Source organism: Falco peregrinus, chromosome 10, assembly GCF_023634155.1.
Source record: "Falco peregrinus isolate bFalPer1 chromosome 10, bFalPer1.pri, whole genome shotgun sequence".
NCBI lineage: Eukaryota > Metazoa > Chordata > Aves > Falconiformes > Falconidae > Falco > Falco peregrinus.
The window spans coordinates 8630730-8652323 of NC_073730.1; the positions used below are offsets into that span (position 1 = coordinate 8630730).

Sequence of the window (21594 nt, forward strand, 5' to 3'; positions counted from 1 at the left end):
TAACCAGCAAGTTATTTTGCCAGAGGGTTGATAAAAAAAAAATGTTTTCCTAGGGGGAGGAAAAAAAATCTGTTTGAAAATTTCTCATTAAATGTAATTGGCATTTCTGGACATGACTGACACTAGGAAGTTTGAAAAAATGCCCATGCTAACAGGCCAGGGGACAGGAATTTGCTGTATTTGACAGGCTGTATACAAGAAGGATGCAGCACTACAAACTCGGCAGCACGGCTTTGCCAATGTGTCTAGACAGCCCATCTCCACGGGGGAGAAAGAAGCTTATTTCTTGGACCCGCTCCATCTGCGGCTGCTCCGATGAGACCAGACCACTTATGGTCTCCTGTATCGATGGAGACTTTCCATCTGAGCGTTGGGTTTGTGCGGAGCTTGCTCAGCCCTCGTTGCCTGGTGACTGATGATGTACGTGAACTGTTGTGGGCTCCTGCAGCTGGCGGGATGCAGCGCATGGAGCAGGGGGACAACGGGGCACAGCACGGGTGCATTAGTCGTCTTTCTCCACCTGTGCTACCCTGGGTGAGCCATCGGTTCTTTTGCTGGCTTTGGGATACTCCTCTCTTAGGTGAGGATGTGGCTAGTCTGGCAATGGATGTGATTCGTTAGCTCAAGCCTTTAAAAAGGCTTAAATTCTGTTAAATTGTGCTAGAAGGGCAGCATTTGTCTGCTCACCCTGCACCAAACCAAAAGCAGTGTTTTGTGGCTGAGATACCCTGTGTCTCCGTACAGGTCACCTCAATTGTCTGATCCTCTAGGTTAGAGTATGTGACATTTCACCCAGATTAAGGGCAGCAATAAGCAGATATCCTATAAAATACTCATCACCTGGAGGCAAAGATTACTTTGTATTAGGGATTGTAGTTTCCAACATATCCCCTCGTTTGCCCCAATTTGCAGGAGCCCTGACAATCATTATTCTGCCTCCTCTGCTGGGAATTGTGCTTTTCAGACTGCAGTGAACTTTGTGGAAATAGAGGTTTCCATTTTTCAGCCTTTTGATTTAAAATCTCTAGATGATTGTTTGACTCTGGCAGAGAACCATTCAAAATACATTCCAAAATATTCATCATTCCAGCAGGCTAAGAAACATAAGATGTAGCAATTTATTAGCTAATGCGAAATGCATTCGCCATCCAGAAGAGACTAAGGATGGAGGTGGGTTTGATTGCCCTTCGCATCCCACAGAGCCAGGGCGTGGAGCATGCTGGAGCCCGTGGTCCATCCCATCCAGCCTCCTCTGTTTTGTGGAATGCCCCTGTGTCCCGCAGAAATCCCCCAGAGTCCAGCAACAGCCTTGTTCCTCCTCCCTGTCCCCTGGCCTTAGAAGAGCAGGTTTTCACTACGGACCTGGGAAGGAGCAAGAGTTGTTTTGAAGTGGCCCTACAGGCTCTAATCCCCTTTGCGTCCCGTAGCGATGTGGGATGTAGAGGTCCTTTATCCCCCACTCAAAGACGCGCTCCTGGTCAGGATGCTCAGCCCTTGGAAAAGGCAGGTGGACTGGATGCTGTCAGCCAGGGTCAAGGTCTGTTATTTCTGGATCTCTGATGCCATAATTTTTCCAGTTGTGATCAAGAGGGACCCATAAAATGCATTAGTGGTCAAAACCTGGATTTCTAAAAGAAGCTCTGCTGCAGCTCCAGTCCAGTTTGCTTGGTAGGGACAATGGCAGTGGTGGTTTGATTTGGTCGAAACACATTTATTCTTGGACGCTAATGAAAGGGGAGCGCAGCCTTTGGAGAGCTGGTTTTGATGTTGTCACCCTCATTTGCACTTCCCCTTCTTCCAGCCTGTGGTGCTCCGTGGTCCTGGCACAGTCGTTCTGTGCCATGCAGTTTGTGATCCTGGATATTTCAACAGCAAACAGATGAAATATCCATTGAGAACCGTGTTTCTGCCTACCGGTGGGGCCAGCTGGTGTGCGCGTCCCCCGCCCCCGTCATTGTCCGCTCGTTTGGGTCCTGCGTACCAAAACAACACATCCAAGTGAATTTCCAGATCCAGTCGGGATGGGGTTGTTTAATAACGGCACTTCTCAGCAGCGCGGTGGGCCTCCGCAGGGACCTGAACAAGCGGAGACATTCATGAAGCTGGTCAGCTTGAGTCAGTCTTTCCCGGCGCGGGCGGGAGATTGCTGGGTAACGTTCACAGGCTCTTGTGGCTGCCGCAGCATTGGGAAATGAGCCAGCTGAAAGGCCCAAAATGCCAAGTGGTTCATCTGCAACATATATATGGACTGAAAAATATCTCCCCCAAAGCAGCTCTTTCTGTCTTGGCAAAACCCTCTTTTTTTTTCTTCTCCCCTCCCCCCCCCCTTTTTTTTTACACTCATCTGCTTCTTGCAAAAATATCTCTGATTTTCCCCATTACAAAGTTTTTCTAGCTGAAGTTTATGAGGATTTTTGCCGCTTCTCTTAAATACAAGAGAAAAGGTAATGAAAGTGGTATTGCCTAGAGCTCAGGTGCAGTGGGAGGGGGACTTCAGAGTCCCCCTTCATGGCTTCTGGCTAATGCATCCTACGTGAGTACTAACAAGGAGGCTCAGCCTTCTGAGTCTGTGGCCATCAGAAGAAAGTGGAAGTATTTATTGGTGTTGGTCTCAGGGGCTACACTGAGGGCTGGAGAGACCTTGGAAAGGCTGCTGTGTACCATCGCGAAGGGCTGGAGCAGCTGTGGAATTGTCTGTGTTGTGCTCCTAGCTCCAGTACACCCCATTAACCCCTGGCCCAAGCACCAGCATCGTTTTTGCTCTGTCCTAGGGACTCCTTCCTATAGAAGGAATCAAAATCCACTCCGTGCTTGGTCCCTAAAGTGGAGGAGGCTCCCTAACATGTTCTGTATTTTGTTGTTAAATCCTTGTCCCAGCAGCTTGGCATCAAAGGGCGTACTGATTCCTGAAACCTGGGGTGTAGGTGACACCTGTTTGCGGTTCACGTCCAGCTGTAGGTCTGTGGGTCACCTCTGTATGTAAAGAGAAAGGGGACACCAGGTAAATCCAACAGGAATGCAGGTGGAAATAATACTGTGTGCCTTTTGTATAACATGTAATCCTATGGAGCTTGCTGCGGAGGGATATCGGTGTGGAAAATAGATTAATAACCTGTCCTTGCCTAATTGTCGTGATCATGGAATCATGGGATCATGGAATGGCTTGGGTTGGAAGGGGCCGCTGTCTCTGGGGCAGCTGGTGGTGTCCAGGTGGACATGGATACTGGCACTCGCAGTGTACCAGCCTGCTCCTGCATGGGAAGGTCTCGTTACACGGTCAGGCTGAGAGCAGCAGTGATTCTTCAGAAGAATAGTCTCAGCCGTTGTGCTGGTTTGGATGTACCCCACGTGCACCTTGGCGTTAAAGGCAGTGTTACACAGCTCAGCTTCTCAAGCCTTTGTAGAAAGGACAAGGAAGGGTGCCAGAGCGGAGAGAAGAAAGATGCTCTCTGGCATGAACTGGGGCAGGGAGGGGCCAAGAGCGTAGATAGGTGGCTTTGGAAATGAGAAAATACCGATGGAGCGGTAGGTAGGGTGGAGGTTTGGAGGTTTGGGCCTGGCTGCATGAATGTCATTCCTAAGATGAAACATCAGGACACATGGCATGGGAAGGGGAGCTGACGGGAAGAGGATGTGGGCATTGGAAGCCATACCCCTGACCTTGCAAAGCCATGACTTCACACATGTTCAGCCCTGCCAAATGCACCAATCCTGGGTCTTAGCCAAGAGTGAAGAAGAGGCGGTGAAGGCTGAGATGCTCCAGCTCTCCAGGGAAGCTCTGGTGGTCGTATTGGCACCAGCAGCTGGACATCATTGCATCTGGATGCTGCGCTGGGATGCACAGACCCATTTTGGATATGATACCTTTGGGTATGGTGGTGGGGGTTGGCTGTGTGATTGCATTTCTGCTCCTCTGTCATGGGTCCAATGCTTCTGCAGCATCAGCATCAGCTGCCCTAACGAGGGACTTCGGGGGGGGGGGGGGGCGGGGGGGCGGGGGGCGGGACTACAGCCCCCCTTGGATCCTGTCCCCTCCCAAGCCTGGTAAATCCACCCCACTGGATCGCTGCCACGGTCTGGTGGTTTGGTCTCTTTGTCAGTTACAAAGTGCAGTCTCACAGAACATGATTTGCCGCTGGCAGGCTTTTAAAATATGTGTTTGCTTTTGATTATATTTTTTTTTAATTAATTTTCCGAGGATCAATGTGGTAATGCATATAAAAATTACAATATGTAGAACAAAGTATAAAAGCATACAAGGAATTCCAAACACATAACATACTGTGCCTTGGAGCTTATGAGATCCATACAGTGCTTATTGTATTATGGGAACACTCTGACCCCAAGACCCGGCGGAAAGGCTTGTTAGAAGAGCAGGACTAAGCCGTGTGCCTTACGAGCTGTAGGATGCCCAGAAGGAAAACCCTAGCGAATAGAAAACCAGAGCTGTTGCTGACTAGTCTGTGGGATCTAAGGGGACTTTCAGTGGCTTTGTACCAATTTCTGGAGAAGGATGTATACTTTTGCCCCGCAAACATTGTTGTCCCAGTAATTAACACTCAAACATCATGTCTTTCCACAGAGACTGTCTGGATTTCCATTGGGTCATGATTACTTTTTCTTTTCCCCCCAAACATGATTTCTTCTGTCAACTCCAGTAAGTGGGAATGTTGACGTGGTTAGGGAGGATGCACATCTTAGCCGCTATAACTGCCCATGTGCTCTGCAGGTTCCCACCAGATGAGAGGCAGAGCACCAGAGCTGAAACCACCCGGAAAAGGAGTTTTGTTTTACATTTGTCGTAGGACAGGGCTCTGAGCTGCTAGGGAGGAGCTCATGCTGCTCTGTCTGTGGGTCAGGAGCAGAGCAGGTTGGGGTCACAGGGCCACCTGATCCCCAGCTCTGCGGACCCACAAAAGTGCAGAGCACGGGGGGTGCCTCTGCGGTGCGTGGTAAGTCCAGCTGAAGACTTTGCATGCTAGAAACCAGGAGCTTGGAGGTGTCCACAGGCTCTCCACCAGGAAGGCAAACAGTCCTAAGACCTCATTCCTGGTGGGCAAGAGGCACCGGCTGGTCCTGCACCTTGAAACCCACCTGGAAATCTCCCTTTTGGCCATGGCACAGGCAGGAGGTCCCTCTGCTCCAGCGCCTGTCCTGGTGGAGGACAGCAAGGGTGTCACTGTCAGCACTGGTGAAGCCACGGCTGTGCAGGACCTCAGCGAGTTCCCTGGCTCTGGCAGGCAGAGCTGAGTGCGACGGGAGACCGTAGGCACGCTATCCATGCAAAAGTTATTCACAGCTCTGTAATGATATGTAATTGTTTGTATGCGGTCAGCTAAAAATTATCCTGATAGGTTCCACATTGCAGACGCTTCAGAGAGGATCTGCCATTGTCCCATGGGTAATGCTGAAAATACCCACGCTTTTCCATTTAATATTAAAACTTGAGTTTTATATGAAAAATTCAGTATTGCCTGTCTGGAGTTCTGTGCTCATTTTTTATGTGCAAAAATTGAGCCTGATTAGTTTCTGAGATAATAAAAAGTGAAGGCTTTTAGAAGAAGTATAGCATCTGTTTCTTTGTTTTCTATTTATTTAATTTTTTTTCCCCTGTGTTCCTGGTGATCTTAACAAAACTGGAACTTCAGATACTTGAACCTTCTGTATAACTGAAATAATTTGAGGTCTTGTGCACAGATGGCGCACAAAAAGCAAACAAATAAACAGCGAAGGTTAGGAAAAAAGCACAGCCGATGTTGTGTCATGGGAAAAAAATGATAATTCAGAAATCTCCAATAGTCTGACCTGTAATCATAAATACAAACCTGCTGTTAGCGCGGTCGTACAGCTGGGCTTGGCATCGCTGCTTGTCAGGGCTAGTTTCAGTATGTGGCTTGATAGGCATGTCCTACCTTAATGTATTTATTTTTCTTCTAAGTGTCATCTTCATTCCATATTGCCTACATTCATGATGTCTGGTGTAGGGTAGCTACAGCTTCGCCGTGTTAACATTTCTGTACCCTGATGTTAAACCTTATTGCCATTTGAAAATACTTTTTATGCGTGGAAATACGTATAAACTGGAGTTCATTCTCTCCTGGGAGCTTTTAGAAACATACTTTAGGCAGCCCTGAGCACAGAATCTTAGCCGTGCAGGTTCCCTCACCTCTCTTGTGTCCCTGCTCGCGTCTGGCGAAGATGAAGGATGCTCCTGAGCGATGGGTTCCTGCTGCACGGAGGAGCAGCATCCTTCCAGGCGATGCTCGGGGAGGAAAGCTGCAAAACCAGCGATGGGCCTGGCCATCCAGCCTGGTCAAAGACATGGAAAACAAGCTGAGGGAAAACAGAGGTACGAGGCTTTTCCCCATTTTCTGCTGAAGTGATGTTTTCAGGCTGTAAAGTGGCTTTTCAGGTTGAGATTGTGTCGTTTAGGGTGAATCTTGCTGCGGTGGGGCTCGGCATCGAGCGCTGTTGGTGTCTGCTGGCTCTTCCCGATGGGGTATGGTCCCATCTTTGTGCAAGTGATGGTGATGGGACACCCTGCCCCCGGGCTGCCCTGCGCTGGCTCATCTCCAGCATCCCGCACAAATGGAAAATCACTGGAGACCCAACTCAGATCGGTTGGGACAGGGCTTTGCCATCAAGTGGATTTTGTACGTCCTCGTTCCTGCCTCCTGCTCCCCTTCCTGGCACCTTGTTTTAGCTTTGATTAAACCTTATGGGTCTGGGTTTTGGTTTTTGTTTTTTATGATGTAAGTTGACAAAGCTGCCCTGCACCCAAAGAATTGCAATATTTTGGAGGGATATAATGAATCAAAGCAAAGCAGAGCGGAAATAAAACTGGAACAAGAGCCTGCAAAGGGTTGTAACTGCGTGGACAGGTGATGTTGGGGAGAGGAGCCTGCCTGGAGCCAGGGGCGACCTGCGGAAATATTTCTTTCTACTCAAACTTCTTAAATTTTAACTTTAAACCCAATTAAAAAGCCTGTTCCTCTCCCTTCTGTTCTTTTCCCTTTCACCACCACTCTGAAGAAAACTTTCTTTTTTTTTTGCTTGCAGAATCTTTTTTTTTTATTTTAAGAGTTTTTAGTTGCTGGGGTTTTGCTTTCTAGATTGTGGGTTTTTTCCCTGTGAAATAATTTGTCTTGTTTTTTCTTTAATCTGTGTTCAAACTTCAGCGGTAACTTCTTATTTTGAAGTCTGTGATTATAGTGCGATTCCTTATTTTCTTCCTGGAATCCTTTTTCAGTTTGCAGTTTATATAACTGATGTGACAAATCTTTCCTGCCTTACAGTATATGATAATTGTGGTAAAATGTCTCCGTCCCTCCCTTAATTAAATCCAATTGCTTACTTTCAATTCAGATCCAATTAATGTACTATACTAGCTGGTTCTGGACTTAATGGAACTGGTCAAAACTTTTCAAAACTGCCCACACAATGTCAATCCCATCTGGAAATTAGTTTTTGTTCTGACCTGGAATGAAAGCAAGTATGCACAAGCATTCCTGCAAAGTGGAAATCCAAAATATGTTGTGGTTGCAAGTACTGGTGGAAAAAACACTGGCCTTGTAACTTTTAGGTAGTAGGCGTTTAGTTCTCAACTCTGTTTTGCTTTATAATGCATTTTATTTTCAATGTGGCATCCCAATGAGAGCCGTCCGATGGTAGCCCGGTGATAGTCACAGGCACCAGGGCAGCCGCTGGGCAGTGGGGAGCATAGGTCAGAGAGTCTTCGGGTGTGAATCTGCCTCATTGCGAGAGGAGCCAGGATGAGCAAGGGAAAGAACGGCATGTTTCATATAATTTAGAAGCGATTGAAAATGCTTTGGTGCATCCTAGAAGCGCGTTTTATGTATGACAGCAGGATTTGTGTGTCATGGGTGAATGCAGAAATAACACAGGAAAACGCAAATGTGGAAACAGGAAACAAAATCCCCCAGCCCAACATGAAAGGTTGGGAATTTGAAATGAAATTCCCAGATTTTCCAGCATCGGGTTCCTGAGAGGAGAACGTGTGTTTCAGTCTCTCTAGGGGATGCATTTGCAAGCAGCTCAGCTTTTGAGAACGCTGCTCGTAATAAAATATTTCTGATTAAAAAATGTTGATGAAAGACTTCTGACCCATCTAAAAAGCTTTAGAGCTGTTTTCTTCTTCTCTCAGTTTCTGCTGACTGCAGTCACTAGTGCTGTCAACACTGTTTAGAAATACTATTTTTCAGTGTTCAGCGTTGTTTTCTGATAAAGGAATAATGGCAAGGGAAAGAAAAAAAAAAAAAAGAATACCCTGCTGACATGTTGAAGGCAGCCAGTGACTGCTGTGAGCAAGGTGACATTTGCAGACATCTGGGGTTTAGGTGCCTGCAATCCCTCATTAGCAGTTTGTAATCAACATATGGCATGTCTGCATGGCAAAACGCAACAAGTGATCAACCCAGCAGTGCTCTGGGCTAATACGGCTATTTTATTTTTTTTTTCCTGCTACCCAAGTAACTCCTGTAGACATTTGGATCTAGCTGTGCTGTGCTGTTCCAGAAGTGCAGCAAAAGGAGATCCCAGCATCCCGACACACACACCCCCTGCACCCCCCCCCCCGTTACAGGTCGACACCTGCATCCAGCCATGTCCTGGAAAAAGGGGGTGACTCACGTCCCCGCTCCGTGCCAGCCAGTGCTGTAGGTGCGTTAGCCAGCCGTGACCCGACCATGAGTCACTGCAACACGGCCACTGCCTGCGACTTTCCATTCCTTGGCCTTGCTATTTTTGGGTCCAGTAATTACGAGGTGAGCTGTGAATCACCGGTGTCTCGCTTTACACTGGGAGGAAACCAGGCAAGTTGTGTTAACGTGCTTGGCAGGAGGCATTCTTGTTCTCCAGTGTTTTACAAGCTTTGGCCCTTCTTCTTGCTCCCCAGAGTGATGTGCTCACCCTTCCTCATGTGTAACTGTCACGCAGGGTCTGAGCAACAGCCTGAAAGTGTTGGGCTTGTGCTCTCTCCAGCCGGGTGTTGTCTTCTGGGCAGGAACTGATGCTTAAAAGCCCTGGAGGGGGTTCCCGAGGTGTCCCAAAGGCTTTTATTGATTTATTCGTCCCATCCACGTAGGCAGGGTTTAGATCAGAAAACAGCATTGAATGGATAACTCAGAAGGTGGCTGAACACCCATGTTGATGTTGGCCTCGCCGTGTCTGTGCCGTTCCGAGGGATGATCGTGCCCGAGGCGCGTTCAGTGCTGTTTGCTGTGGTGCATGGTGCATGGCAGTGCAACTACACCGGAGCTTGCAAGTAGAGCCGGGGGAAGTCGCTGACCCTTTCTGTGAAGGCTTTGATGATGAGTCGGGAGAGGAATGTGCAGGACTTCACTGCTTCTTTGTGAGGGACGGACCCTGTGAGAGCGCTAAACCCCCCAGCAGGTAGAAACACACGTGTGGTGTAACAAGCAGCAGTTAAATCCCATCCCTCTGTGGCTCTGCTTCGCCTCCCGCCACCCAAGCAGGACGGATTCGCCTGTAACCTTGTTTTAATGCCCTGGGACTCTTGCACACGTTTGTTTTTCAGGCACGTTCCTGCCTCTGCCAGTCCCTTCCCAGCTCAGCTTTACGATTCAGTGGGCTTGTTAAAAATGGGTCTCCAAACGGTTCCTCTCAGACACAGGAAGACCGAGAATGTCTTTTTGCACCCAGGAATCCCCAGGCTGGAATGGAGTCTGCTGGGGACTGTCAGGCTGTTGGGGAAGGGTTGGAGATGGAAGAGCTGTAAACCTGCAGGAATTTGAAAAACCTGCTTTAATTTCAGAGGAATGTCCTTTTGTTCCCAAACGGATGGGCCCTGCTCCAAAGGCGTTCAGGTGCAGTAACTGCTAGCAGATGGGCTGTGAAAAGAAACACAAACAGGTGGTGAGAACAACAACCATAGACTTTAATTTCCTTGTCAGCTTCTCCCGGTGCCTTACATGCCCCCTCGAGAACAGGGGGATGAGGGGAGCTGTCATATTTGTAGATGGCAAAAGCAAGGACTGTTGAGGGGATATTCAGCAACTGTATGTAGCAGGTCAAGCCCATGGACTCATCACCAGGGCCAAGGTGCATGGTGATTAACTTAAAATATAATTTGGTAGCACATGCATTTTTATAGATGCAATGATCAATGTATTTTAATGCATACTGACTTGTATATTGGCTCAGATCCTCTCAGATGTAACCACTGTTGTTCCACGTAAGACAGTGGGACCACGCTGACATTGCCCACCTGGGGCTCTGCCTGGTGCACTTGGCAGTGCTGAAGGCTGGGGCTGCATGAGAAGCCTTGGTGGTTTTGGTGGGACCCCAGACGTACTGGAGCACTGGAAGAGGGAGGAGTGGAAGGCGATGGCGTACCAGCCCTGTTCTACGGAGGCAGTGGTGGCCTCGACCCTGGCAGGCTGGTGCCTGGCTCTTCCCTTCCTTTGCCGGGGCTTCCCACGGTGACTGAAGTGTTCGCTGGGCTGTGGCTGGGGTGACGAGTGAACGTACTTCGGTACAGGTGGGGTAGAAGTAAAAGCAGTGTCGCGGCCTCCAGCTTGTCCTAATAAAGAGTGTTCAAACCCAAAACTGGCAGGTGCTTGCCAATACCTGCGAGCACCCATGCATCAATAGCTCCATCACTGCTGCTACATTGGCATGTGCAGCAGCGCTGGAAAAAGGAGAGATGGTGCAGAGCAGCTTTGCTAAGAAAAGCCATTTCATAGTTGATGATAGTCAATAGCACCGATGTTGCTCCAGTGACTGTGGGCACAGCCAGCAGTGGTACACATGACTCCGTCTGATGTGCTGCTTTGTTGCTGGAATAAGTACAAACCAGGCACAACGTAATATGCGCTCCTGTGGGGTGCACAGTTTGTTGCTCACCGCCTTGCTGGCCTGGGCAAGGCAAGGGGGGTGCTGGTGAGTGCACAGCTGTGCTTCAGTCAACGGTATCCAACCTGCTGATGCTCAGTCTCTCTTTCATTGGGTTCTTGCTTCCCAATTGCAATGCTATCCATGTAGCCTGACTGTGTTCCCATGTCCTTGGCTTGCAAGCATACAAGTGTATCAGGCTCGTATCAGTCATGCTTCGTTTCCACTGTCTGACACCTCTTTGTTTACAGATCCCCTTCTCTGCCCGAATTGACGCCTCTCGGTCTGGATGCGGGGAGGATAGGAGAATGCAGCTGTCATTTAAGCCAAGTGGAGCTACATACTGAGAACAGCATTACCTTGGCTGTACTCAAGCCCAGAGTAATAGCTGCTTCCTTGCGCTTTCCTTACTCGGAGACAGGCACCCTTTCTCACAGTAAGAGCTGGCGCAGGATTGTGCTCATCCCAGAGGGCTGTGTTATGCCCTACTAAGGGCATTCCTTGGAAGTCTGAAGCGGAGATAACAGGGTTAGAAACATCTAACCATAATTCTTTATGGTCAGAAAAGGTTTCTGGGATGATCAGGAATGAGGAGATGCATTTCGGACTTTTTTTTGGTTTTTAGAGGTAAGGAAGCGTCGGGTAGCTTGAGAGAGCTGGTACCAGTCTTACACAGTTAAGCTGGGAAATAAATGCTTGGGGTTGATGCGCTTTCCACCTCCTTCTTATGTGGGGACTAATGCGGTGCGGTTAAGGTGTGGTGTTTAAGTTGTGCAAGCCCCTTCCTAAGCCCTTCCCACCTTGAAACCGTTGAGGTTATTCACCCCATCGCTGCGGGCTCTTAGCTTTCTAGCCTTTCACATCTTCAATTGTCTCTTCTAGATGATCAGCTGAACTCAGAAGAAAAGAAGAAAAGAAAGCAGAGAAGGAACAGGACTACCTTCAACAGCAGCCAGCTCCAGGCACTAGAGAGGGTCTTTGAGAGGACACACTACCCCGATGCCTTTGTACGGGAAGACCTTGCACGCAGAGTCAACCTCACTGAAGCCCGAGTTCAGGTAATCACCATGGCATGTATCTAGACAGATCTCCCCTCGGGGGGTCATCGGGCCGTTCCTGTATGGCAGCAGAAATCTTCGAGGTCTGCCATGGCACGCTAGGGTCACCAAGCCTCTGGGTCACGTATTCATGCCATGCCCTGAGGAGGACTGACCTGCCACCATACTTGCCAGCTGCCTGGTCAAACGTGTTTGTATGGTTTGTTCAAGGCCAAGGTGTTGGATGTCCTGTGCTCAGGCTGCTCACGTTATCTTGAGCTGCTCAGCTCTTAGCTTGCAAGCCTGCACCTTCTGCAGGTCAAAGCAGACCATGGAACAGACGTGCCTACAGCACAGGACAGACCTGGTCCCACAGGGACCTCACCGAGCTAGTTCCTCCTGTGAGGGCTTTATCAGCACAAACATACGGGCTGTCTTGTTAGAGTTTCCAGTGACAGGCGTGCCAGAGCAGCCTGCTTTTACAGAGTCCCGTCTTAGCCAGCATGCAGAGGTGGTGTGGTGGAAGAGTGAGTGCCGCAGCAGAGCTGGTTGCGATGGTTGGTGTGTCTGTGTGCTTCCCACCCCAGGTGTGGTTCCAGAACCGGAGAGCCAAGTTTCGCCGGAACGAGAGGGCGATGCTGGCCAGCAAGAATGCCTCTCTGCTCAAATCCTACTCAGGGGACGTGACCGCAGTGGAGCAGCCCATAGTACCTCGCCCAGCTCCGAGACCCACCGACTATCTCTCCTGGGGTACTGCCTCGCCTTACAGGTGCGTGAATAACCCCTCTGGGGCCGACCAGTTCCTGGCGTAGCACAGAGCAGTCGGAGAGCAGCCCTCAGACACGTGGGCTATTTGTATTCACCTGGGACAACTGGAGGATACAGCAGGTTGACCACCCCACTGGTTTTCCTTACCTGTTCCCATCCCACTCCATCCACGGCCAGGCTTGCAAGGGGGGCTTGGTTGAGCATCATCGTGGCTTTCTGGCAGCCGGCTCCCTGGGAGGTTGCGAGTTCTTTTTTGGTCGTCTCTCTCTGCAATTCAGGAATTTTGGAAAGAGGATCAGGTAGAAATAGATGGAAACGGAAGGGGCTGCACTTGCTTCCCGAGTGCATCCAGTTTAAAGCAAGGAAGAAGCCTTTCCGCGGGACACAGATCCATGGGAGGTGACGGCAGAGCGCTTGGGGAGGCTCAGCCACCACACAGTGGCCAGAAGAGGGAGTTCCGTGGCTGTCCCTTGGCTGTCACTGGTTGGGATGCAAGGAAGGGCTGGGAACTCGCTCCATGCCTGTTGCTCCCCATCCCTCCCTCAGCAATTTCTTTCTAGCTGCTGGAGCACAAGCGTGTGTGCAAACGAGCCGTGCCGTTGTGCTGTGCCTTGCCCGCAGTAAGGACCAGTGTCTCTGGGTGGCAGGCTGGTGTTCGGTGGCCACCTCCTGTGGCCAGCACTGCTTTAAGGGCTGGCAGGAAAGAAGTGCAGATGTGGCAACCAACCCCAGCCTGCTCAAAGGATCTGGGACGTCCATGCATGTTGCAGGCTTCCCTGTCCTCCTCTGTGCCATCCACAGCCCAGCAGGAACTGGGTGTGGATGCAAGATCCACAGGATGTGCTGGTTTGTGGGGAGCCAGCTGGCTTGTAGGCAGTTAAAAATGAGGTTGGTGGGCATTTTTTAGCACAGTGGCTTCATTGTTGGTCAGGACCTTGGAGCCTTCGGCTGGATTTCTTCCTGTTCTGGCTTGGTCACAGCTAGCTTTCCACTGGCTTCCAGGAGCCACACCATACCCAGGACCTCTTTTCCTCAGTTACCTTGACCCCCTTCTTGCACCCCAAACATTGCTTGCACGGTTAGGTCTGCACACTCATAGCCTTCTGATAGGTTGTCGCTTCAGTGCCATGGGGTCCTCCTCATCTGCCCTGTAGCTACAGGGTACTCACCCACTCCAGGTACTGAAAATTATGTTTCTGATGACCACCAGTTTGATGGCCCTTTTCCTTTGGATTTTATCTGAGGATGGCTGTCTTGCAAAATTCCCCTTTTGGGGTTAAGGCTTCCTCTCTGAAGTGCTCCTTGGTGTAGCATCCCAGGGAGGAGCCTGGGTGGGGAGTTCAGGGGAGGGAAACGCAGGTCCTTCCCCTCTCTGCTGAGACTGCTCTGGTCACAGTCTAGATCCCTGCCGAATGCTCATGGCTTATTTCTGCCTCTCACACTTTTAAAAATAGATCGTCCCTCCCAAGATGTTGTTTACACGAGGGGCTTCATAACGGCTTCTAGGAGAAGACCCTGCAAAGGTAACTTCCAGGGGCACACTGGGAAGGGCTGTCTGGGGCCACACTGGGCGACAAGAAGCCCAAAGCATCTGGGTTGTGCGAACTAGGAGAGCAAGAAGGGAAAGACTTAGGGATTTTCCTCCCACCCCCTCCTCCGAGGTCCAGACCTGGCTGTGCCTTCCATGGTGCGAAGATGCCTCCTCGCTGTCTTGATATCTTTCTCTTGTCTTAAGCCAAGACATTTCAGCAAAGACATTTGCAGCTTACAGCAGTCCCCACTGGCTGACACGCCATCCAGGAGGGACTGTCACCCTCCCACTGCCCTGCAGAGGGGTAGGAGACACTGGCAGAGGAGCAGAGCAGCTGGTTCCTGCAATGCGGGGTGCTCCAGGACCCTCAGGCACTTTACACTCCCCAGGCTTTCTAATCATCTCTTAGCAATCGCATTCACCTTAACAGGCTCTTGGGCCAGGTTGTCGCAGCCACATTAAAGCTTTGAACTGAGCAGAGTTATCAAAGTCTTGGACTCCTGGCGAAAGAGCCGTGCAGAGTGTTTGCATGGTCCTGTGCCCCCTGCCCATCTCCCCCGCGCTGCCGCAGCAGCCCCCGGTGAGCAGCTGGTCCGGGCGCGGGCGGAGAGCCACGTCCAGTGCTGTGTGGCTGGTGCTGGTTTTGCTCTTAGATCTGGGGAAGGTTTTCAATCCGTGTGTTTATTCTCCAAATATATTCAGCCACAGGTCAACCAAAACTATTTACAGATCTGTGTCACACAGATAGCCGAGTAGATACTGTTATTTTTTGAAGTTGAAATGTTTGGCTTAGACATTTTTTACCCTAGGTTCCTAAGAAAACAAGACTAGCAGTTGCGCTGTCAGCCTGCACTTCCCACTCCAACAACCTTTGACTCCATGGGCCACTGAAAACCATATTTGAAAGAAGGATTTTCGGCCTCAGAAACATGATGTTCCTCTGTTCCGTGAAAGCAGGCAGCTGAGCAGGGGAAGGAGATTGTGCCTGAGCGGGGCGGAGGGAGGGGACAGCAGGGTGACTTCAACCCTTGTTAGACCCCGGAGACCCTCTGGAGCAGCCCTCGGCTATACCGATGTTTGGAGCCAGCCTTCTCACACGCTGCTCCTTGTAGGATAACTGGCTAAAGAAGAGCGTTTCAGGAGATTTTCAGTTTAGCAGAGATTTCACTGGGCGACAGGCGTTTTCCCCCCAGCTCTGGGGGCTGAGAGCAGGAGGCTCCCTGCAGTTTTACACCAGTCTTGGGCAGCAGTCTGGTTTTGAATGGGGACAGTTTAGACCCAAGACTGAAAATTGCTGTTTTATCTTACCTGCAGTATCCTTGAGGCACTTCTAATTTCTAGCAGCACAGAAACAGGGGGGTGATGACCCTGTGGAAGCTTAAATAGCCCACAACTCTACACTTTGTGTAACTTTGCAATGCTGCTGCAGGCAGTATTTGGCTTCTCGCATTGCTGCTGACTTAGGAGGGAGGAGAGGGTAAAGTCACCAACCCAACCATGGAGAGGGGACTTTGGGGGGTGCAGGGCCAGCTGGGGAGGGCTCCAGGCATGTTGATCCATCCGTTGCGTCCTGGACCCTGGTGAACTCCAGCCGATGCACCCCAAGTTGGGCAGGGTGGAGCCTGTATTTAGATGTGTGTCTTTTAGCGTCCATCCTCTGTGTCCTTCCAGTAGCTGTTAGAGGTTCCCAAAGTGTCCTGAATGCTTGCCCTCCTGGGGAGACCTGCGGTGCTTTTCCCTGGATGGGTGTCCTTTTACCCGTCCTTTCTGTGTGTGTAAGCTGCCGTGTTTCTACCGGTCCTGATGCAAAGATGACAACTCCTTCCTGAAAAAGTTATTTCCCCTGATTTTAAAGTGAGAAATAGGACTCATCTGGGCTCGAAGGGGACCCACTAGTATTACCTGGTCTGTATCTCCCAGAGGCTGAGGGCTCAGACAGCACTGGGTTGTGTTTAAACTCTCGGCAAGTCAGCTCTGCAGTACGAAGTCAGAGATTCCCCCAGCGCTTTGGGGTGAACGTGCATGCCCACGGTCTGGCACTGGAAGAAATTAAAAAAAAAAAAAAGAAGAAAAGTAAAAAGCAACCAAGCTATCTTCTTTCTTGGGCTGTGGATGGAGGAGAGTGTTTCCCAGAGCCTCAGGTGTGAGCCCCCCAGGCAGGCAGGTGGAAAGGGTCAGCAGCAGACCTGAGCTCACCTCCAGGAAAGCATCTGTGGTTTCCTCCTCCTGAATGCGCTGGCTGCATTAAATGCATGTCTCTAGTTCATGCGGTGTTTTTCAAGTGGTTTTGATCTGTGGACCCACATATATAGGAATATATATATGTATAGGAAATGCAACAGGTCAGGTAGTTTGCTGGGTTTTGGGGTGGGGGGTTGCTTTTCGCAGAAGGCTGGGACACGTGGGTTAAGCAAATTTTATAGCAGTCTGGAAAGCAGATTTGCAAGTCTTTGGTAGGATGGGAAAGGACTCAGAGATCTTTGTTCAGCTTCCGCTGTCAAAAGTAATGGTTTTCATGAATAAAGTCATGATTTGAAGGGAGAAAAGATGTTTTGGTTTGGTTTTTTTCCCTCAGCCTTTAGGGCATGTTCTTTATGATCAGCTGAAGTTCTGAGGGAAAAAAATGTGGAAATTTTCATTCCAAAAGGCTGAAAGCAAAAAGCATCACAATTGTTGAAATGGGTTTTTCCCAGAGTGTTTCTTTAATGTAACATGTGTTTCAGAAGTGACGTGATTTCGCAAGCCATAAAACCAGCAATTGCTCTCATCAAAAAGACATTGCTTCCAGTGGGAATACTTTTAAGGACAATGGTCTAACGAGCAGGCTGGGCAACCTGACCTCACTGTAAACCTTTTGGGTTAGAAAATAGGAAATGGAAATTTTCCTATTGACATCAACCAGCTTTGGCATTGGATATCCCTGAGTAACCGAACTGCAGCAGAGAGATTTACAGCATTGTTAAATAAAAAGTAGTGCTAATTCCCTGCTCACATAAGTAGTAGGTCCCGCACGTATGGAAACCCCAGGGTGTAACCTCGCTGCGATGCACGTCTGCTCTCTGCGTGGTGTGAAGACCACACCTGATGTGATGTTTCTCTCTTTCCATCCCACAGCGCCATGGCCACCTACTCTGCCACGTGTACCAACACCAGCCCAGCGCAGGGCATGAATATGGCCAACAGTATTGCCAACCTGAGACTGAAGGCAAAAGAATATAGTTTACAGAGGAATCAAGTGCCCACAGTCAATTAACGACTGGAGGCAGCTGCCTTGCAGAAGGAGAAAATACAACAGCACCCGTCCTGCTTCGCAACTTGTTTGTGCTGAAAGAAAAGAAAAAAAAAAACCAAAAAAAAACCAAACAAAAAAAAACACACACAAAAAAAAAAAAAAAAAAAAAAAAAAAGAAGAAAAAAAGCCAACCCTAATCCAGAACTGAACATGGGGACCAAACTGGGAGCAAACTGAACCGCTCGTGAGTGACAAGGTTCCTCCTTCCTTTTGGGATAATGCCACCATTTTTTTTTCTTGTTATTGTCAGGTTTATTGCTTCTGCTCAATATACTACGAGCTTCTTCAGTAAAGGACAGTCTCACCCTTGTTGGGTTTCCATTTTTGTATGGGACTGCAAAAAGAAACCTCTGCCGATCTCAGCCTGAGGACGTGTCCCACCTACCATCATGCTGAGATGCAAAGCTTGCTCCTCTCCCCGCTGCCCCTGCTCACCCTAGAAGAAGAAGTTGTTTGGTCACCGCTTTCCGTTGTATCCACCTGACCCTTTGTCCCTCCAGTCCCTTGTGCCACAGAGGCAGCGCCGTTACTGCTAGTCCATGAGAAGCCCGTTAATGCAACGCGATGGGGTCATCCTGCTGGGGTTGCCTCTTACCAGTCCGAGATGTGAGGAAGACCACCTTGGGCTTCGCAGCGCTTCATTGCTTTCTTGAGTATTCCTGGCACTGCTGCCTCGAAAAGCCAAAGAAGAGAGAAAAGCCAACGTGGGTGTGTGAGCAGGGGAGGCGTAGTTGGGGGGGGTGGGGGGGGGTGTCGCTCTGTAGTGCCAAGAATAGGACTGTTAGGACACTCCTTTCCATGCCTTACTGTTTGCGCCACAGGGAAAGGCGTTGTCCAGATGCATTTGTTTTATATATACTGTATATATTTATATATATAAGATAATACATGCAAGCTTGGTTGGTGTTTTTTATTAAACAAAATAAAATCCATTGAAAATGTTTGGGATGTTTGTGCTGCATCCAGGTTCCTGGAGCCGTGCGTTGAAATTGCAGCCACAGCCTCTCTCACCCTTGTCAGGGCTTTTCCCAGTAGCCTCCAGCAAGGCTTGAAGTGGCCAGCTCGCACCTTCCCGAGAGGAGCCCCAAAGAAGTGGCACTGGAGGGAGCCAGGCTCCTTTGCAGATTTTCCCCATGGGCATTTGCAGCTTCATAGAGTGAGACGAGAATCTCCTCCCCAGTCAGATAGGTTCATGTGGCTCTTGGGAACACACGAGGACATCACCAAGGAAAGTCTCTGCCGGCCCCTCTGAAGACAGGTAGTGTCCCAGCAGGAGCATCTCACACAAAGACTGTATCTCCCCCCAGGTCCCATAAAACTGCCCGATGAGACTTGTCATGTCACTTTAACCACTCTCCTGCGCTCTCCCTCCCTGCTGCCCTCCCCCTGGGGTCTGGAGAGCTGATTAGGACCTAATTGCCTTTTATCCATGAAGAGCAGAGGAGATACAACCCAAAAGAGGTTTCTTCTATGTAAGCATCCTGAGGAAATAAGGATCTTTCATGTTGCTGATGATGCCTGCCTCTTTCAAATGTGGGGGGAGGAGGGGGCTTGTTTATGGCAAATAGTGTTTGCACAGGAGATCTGCCCAAACCGAGTGGGACTTTGCCATGGAATAGTCCCACTGAAGGTAGCGGAACTACTCCGTGGTCCAGGCTGGACCATAAGGGAAGGAGAGCAAAGCTCAGTTACAAGCTGGATACTTCTGGTACAGTGGGTTAGGTCTCCTCCTTGGTGTTTGCTGCAGACACGCTGGGCACATGTAGATGTCTGACAGCGGGCTTTGCTAGTCTAAAGCGGTGTTGTGCAGGAAAAGAGAAATGGATCTCTTTACAGTGAAGGTGAAAATTAAACTGGCAGAGGAGGAATGGAAATCCAGCCAAAGTATTTGAGCTAACACTGGGGAAAAAGCCTCAAATCCAAACTGGTGTAAGTTGTGCTTGTGATTGTGTGTGTTGCTGCAGGAATTCTTTTTCTCCCTGTATGGATATTTTTGAGGCGGGGGGGAGGAAAAAAAAAAAAAAGGAAATCTAATTGTGACCAGGACAAAAAGCTAAAAGTCGCAGATTATGCTTGTGGACAGAACACCAGCAGGGGAAGTGAGGCTGGACAAGCACCATGTTTTAAAAAATCCGTAACATTCTGTTTGATCCCCTTTTTTTGGCCTTTCCTTCAGTAGTCTGGAGAAGCTAACGTCTCGAAACCAAAATATTTCTGTCATGAGTAGTGTGGTTCCAGCTCCTAGAGCCAAGCGATCACATTGGAAATCTCAGCCTTCACTTAGAAACTCACCCTTGGTTCCTGTGCCTATGCAAACAGAAACTGTTGAAGAACATGTCCTGCACAACCAGAAAGAAAAAGGACCCAGTGCAATGTAACTTTACTCAGAGGGTGAACCGGTCATTGCGTGCCTTAGCCCAGTGCTCTCCCCTCTCCTTGCCTTGCTGCCCTCCTCCACGATCCATCAATGTCCCAGCAGCACCAGCAGCCTGAACAAACTCCCCCGTGGCGGCCTGGGGCTGCCCCAGTGGCCACCCTGCAGGTTTCAGCTGTTTCCTTCAGCATCTTGGTGGTCTGTGGCTTCCCCCCAGTCTTTTCTCACCTTTTCTGCGGTAGAAAAATCACCTTGAGCCACTTCCTTTGGTGTCTGTGTACAGGCACCCATTTCTGAAGATAGCAAGGGGACAGTTCAGAGAGCGTGAAGCTCCTGGTACCCCGTTATCCATCTGTGGACCGGGATACCCATCCCTATCCCCATACCATGGTGTTTCCATGAAGGGGCTCACATAGATGCCTGCGCAAACTCTTGTTCACCCTCCTCATTTTCTTTGTGTGAGGAACTGAGTTGACTTGCACGGGGCTGCTCCTGCGGGAAGGTGTTGTCAGCTTTTGCACTTCCAGTTCTAGTTGGGTTTTGCCTTGGGTTGGCCTGCTCACTTGGGATTGCCATCACAGCTGACCAGGCTGTTCTCAGTCCAGGTGAGACCTTTACATCACCTTTCAGCTGGGTGACATCAAGATGCAAACCAGAGCATCCAAGACAATATTTGCTTCATTTACATGGATTTCCTAAATGGAGACCAGCCGGATGAATTGGACAGGTTTTGTTGTTTGTTTCTTAATTGCTGAGGGCCACAGCCAACAGGTAGTGTTGTCCATCAAGCCAAAGCAAAATTTTATGATCCTGTATGTTTAATCTGTATTTTATTGAACCATGTAAATATATGTGCAGATTAAGAGCCTTATCCTGAAAGCATGGAATTCTCCAGGTTTTTAGTAGACTTTCAGTCGCAGCAGTAGGAAGTTGCCATGGTTACCCTGGTTATCACTAAGTTTGGGTACCATTCAGGGGAGAAAATGGTCTTGAGGCACATTCTTCTCGCCTGCTCTGCAGGAACGCTGTTTTCTCAGCTCCCCCCCTTCTTGATGCAGATATAGGTACCCGATTTCCTCTGAGTGGGATTTTTGAGCATGACAGGGATGGATGATTGATGAGGCTGGTGGAGCTTGACGCATGTAGCCACGGGAGGGGTTCCCAGATGGACGTGTATCCTGTAAATTATCTTTTGCTTTGTGATGTAAAATGTAAAGTGTTTGCACTAGAATAGAAATGATCATTTTCAATAAAAGGGGGAAAAGACTCCCCAATCCTTTCTATAAGCTGCCACGTATGTGTCACTGCCCTGAGGTGTCCTATAGCGTTGGCTGGGGCTGGGGCCATGCTGGAGCCTTGGGGGGGGGGGGGGGGGGAGGGGGACTGGGGCCAGCAGAATGGGGCTCAGGGCTACCTGCCCAGCAGGCTTACCCTGGGGCTGCTATGCAGCCAGTCGGGGGGTGCCAGAGGGACCCCAGCAGAGACAGGGGCCAGTGAGCCAAGCAGACAGATGCTGTGTGCAGACCCCTGCCTGCCACAGGACCCTTCTGTCAGCCTAGGCAGCTACACACGAGTTCAGCAGCAACATAAGGCAGGAAGCATCCACAAAGACTTCTCCTGAAAGAGATGGTTTTGCCCCCAGCTCCATACATCCTACCAGGCTGGTGAGACACCAGCACGGGGCTGAAAGTGGGTCAGGGGGTTCTCCCTTCAGAGAGGA

The 21594-nt window shown here is 49.6% G+C and overlaps 1 protein-coding gene across 2 annotated transcripts in view; it reads left to right on the plus strand.

Annotated features, from left to right (window-relative positions):
- Positions 1-21126, plus strand: part of PRRX1 (paired related homeobox 1) — a 43140-nt gene extending 22014 nt beyond the window's left edge. Inside the window, exons 2-5 of one of the 2 annotated variants that reach the window (XM_055815795.1) lie at positions 11755-11930; positions 12497-12678; positions 14132-14200; positions 17323-17459. In XM_055815795.1, coding sequence (XP_055671770.1) covers positions 11755-11930; positions 12497-12678; positions 14132-14183 — 410 coding nt within the window. In that variant the 3' untranslated portion in view covers positions 14184-14200; positions 17323-17459. Of the gene's footprint in view, positions 1-11754; positions 11931-12496; positions 12679-14131; positions 14201-17322 lie in introns of both variants that reach the window. The other variant, XM_055815794.1, reaches the window with a different exon arrangement.
- Positions 21127-21594: the final 468 nt, after the last annotated feature.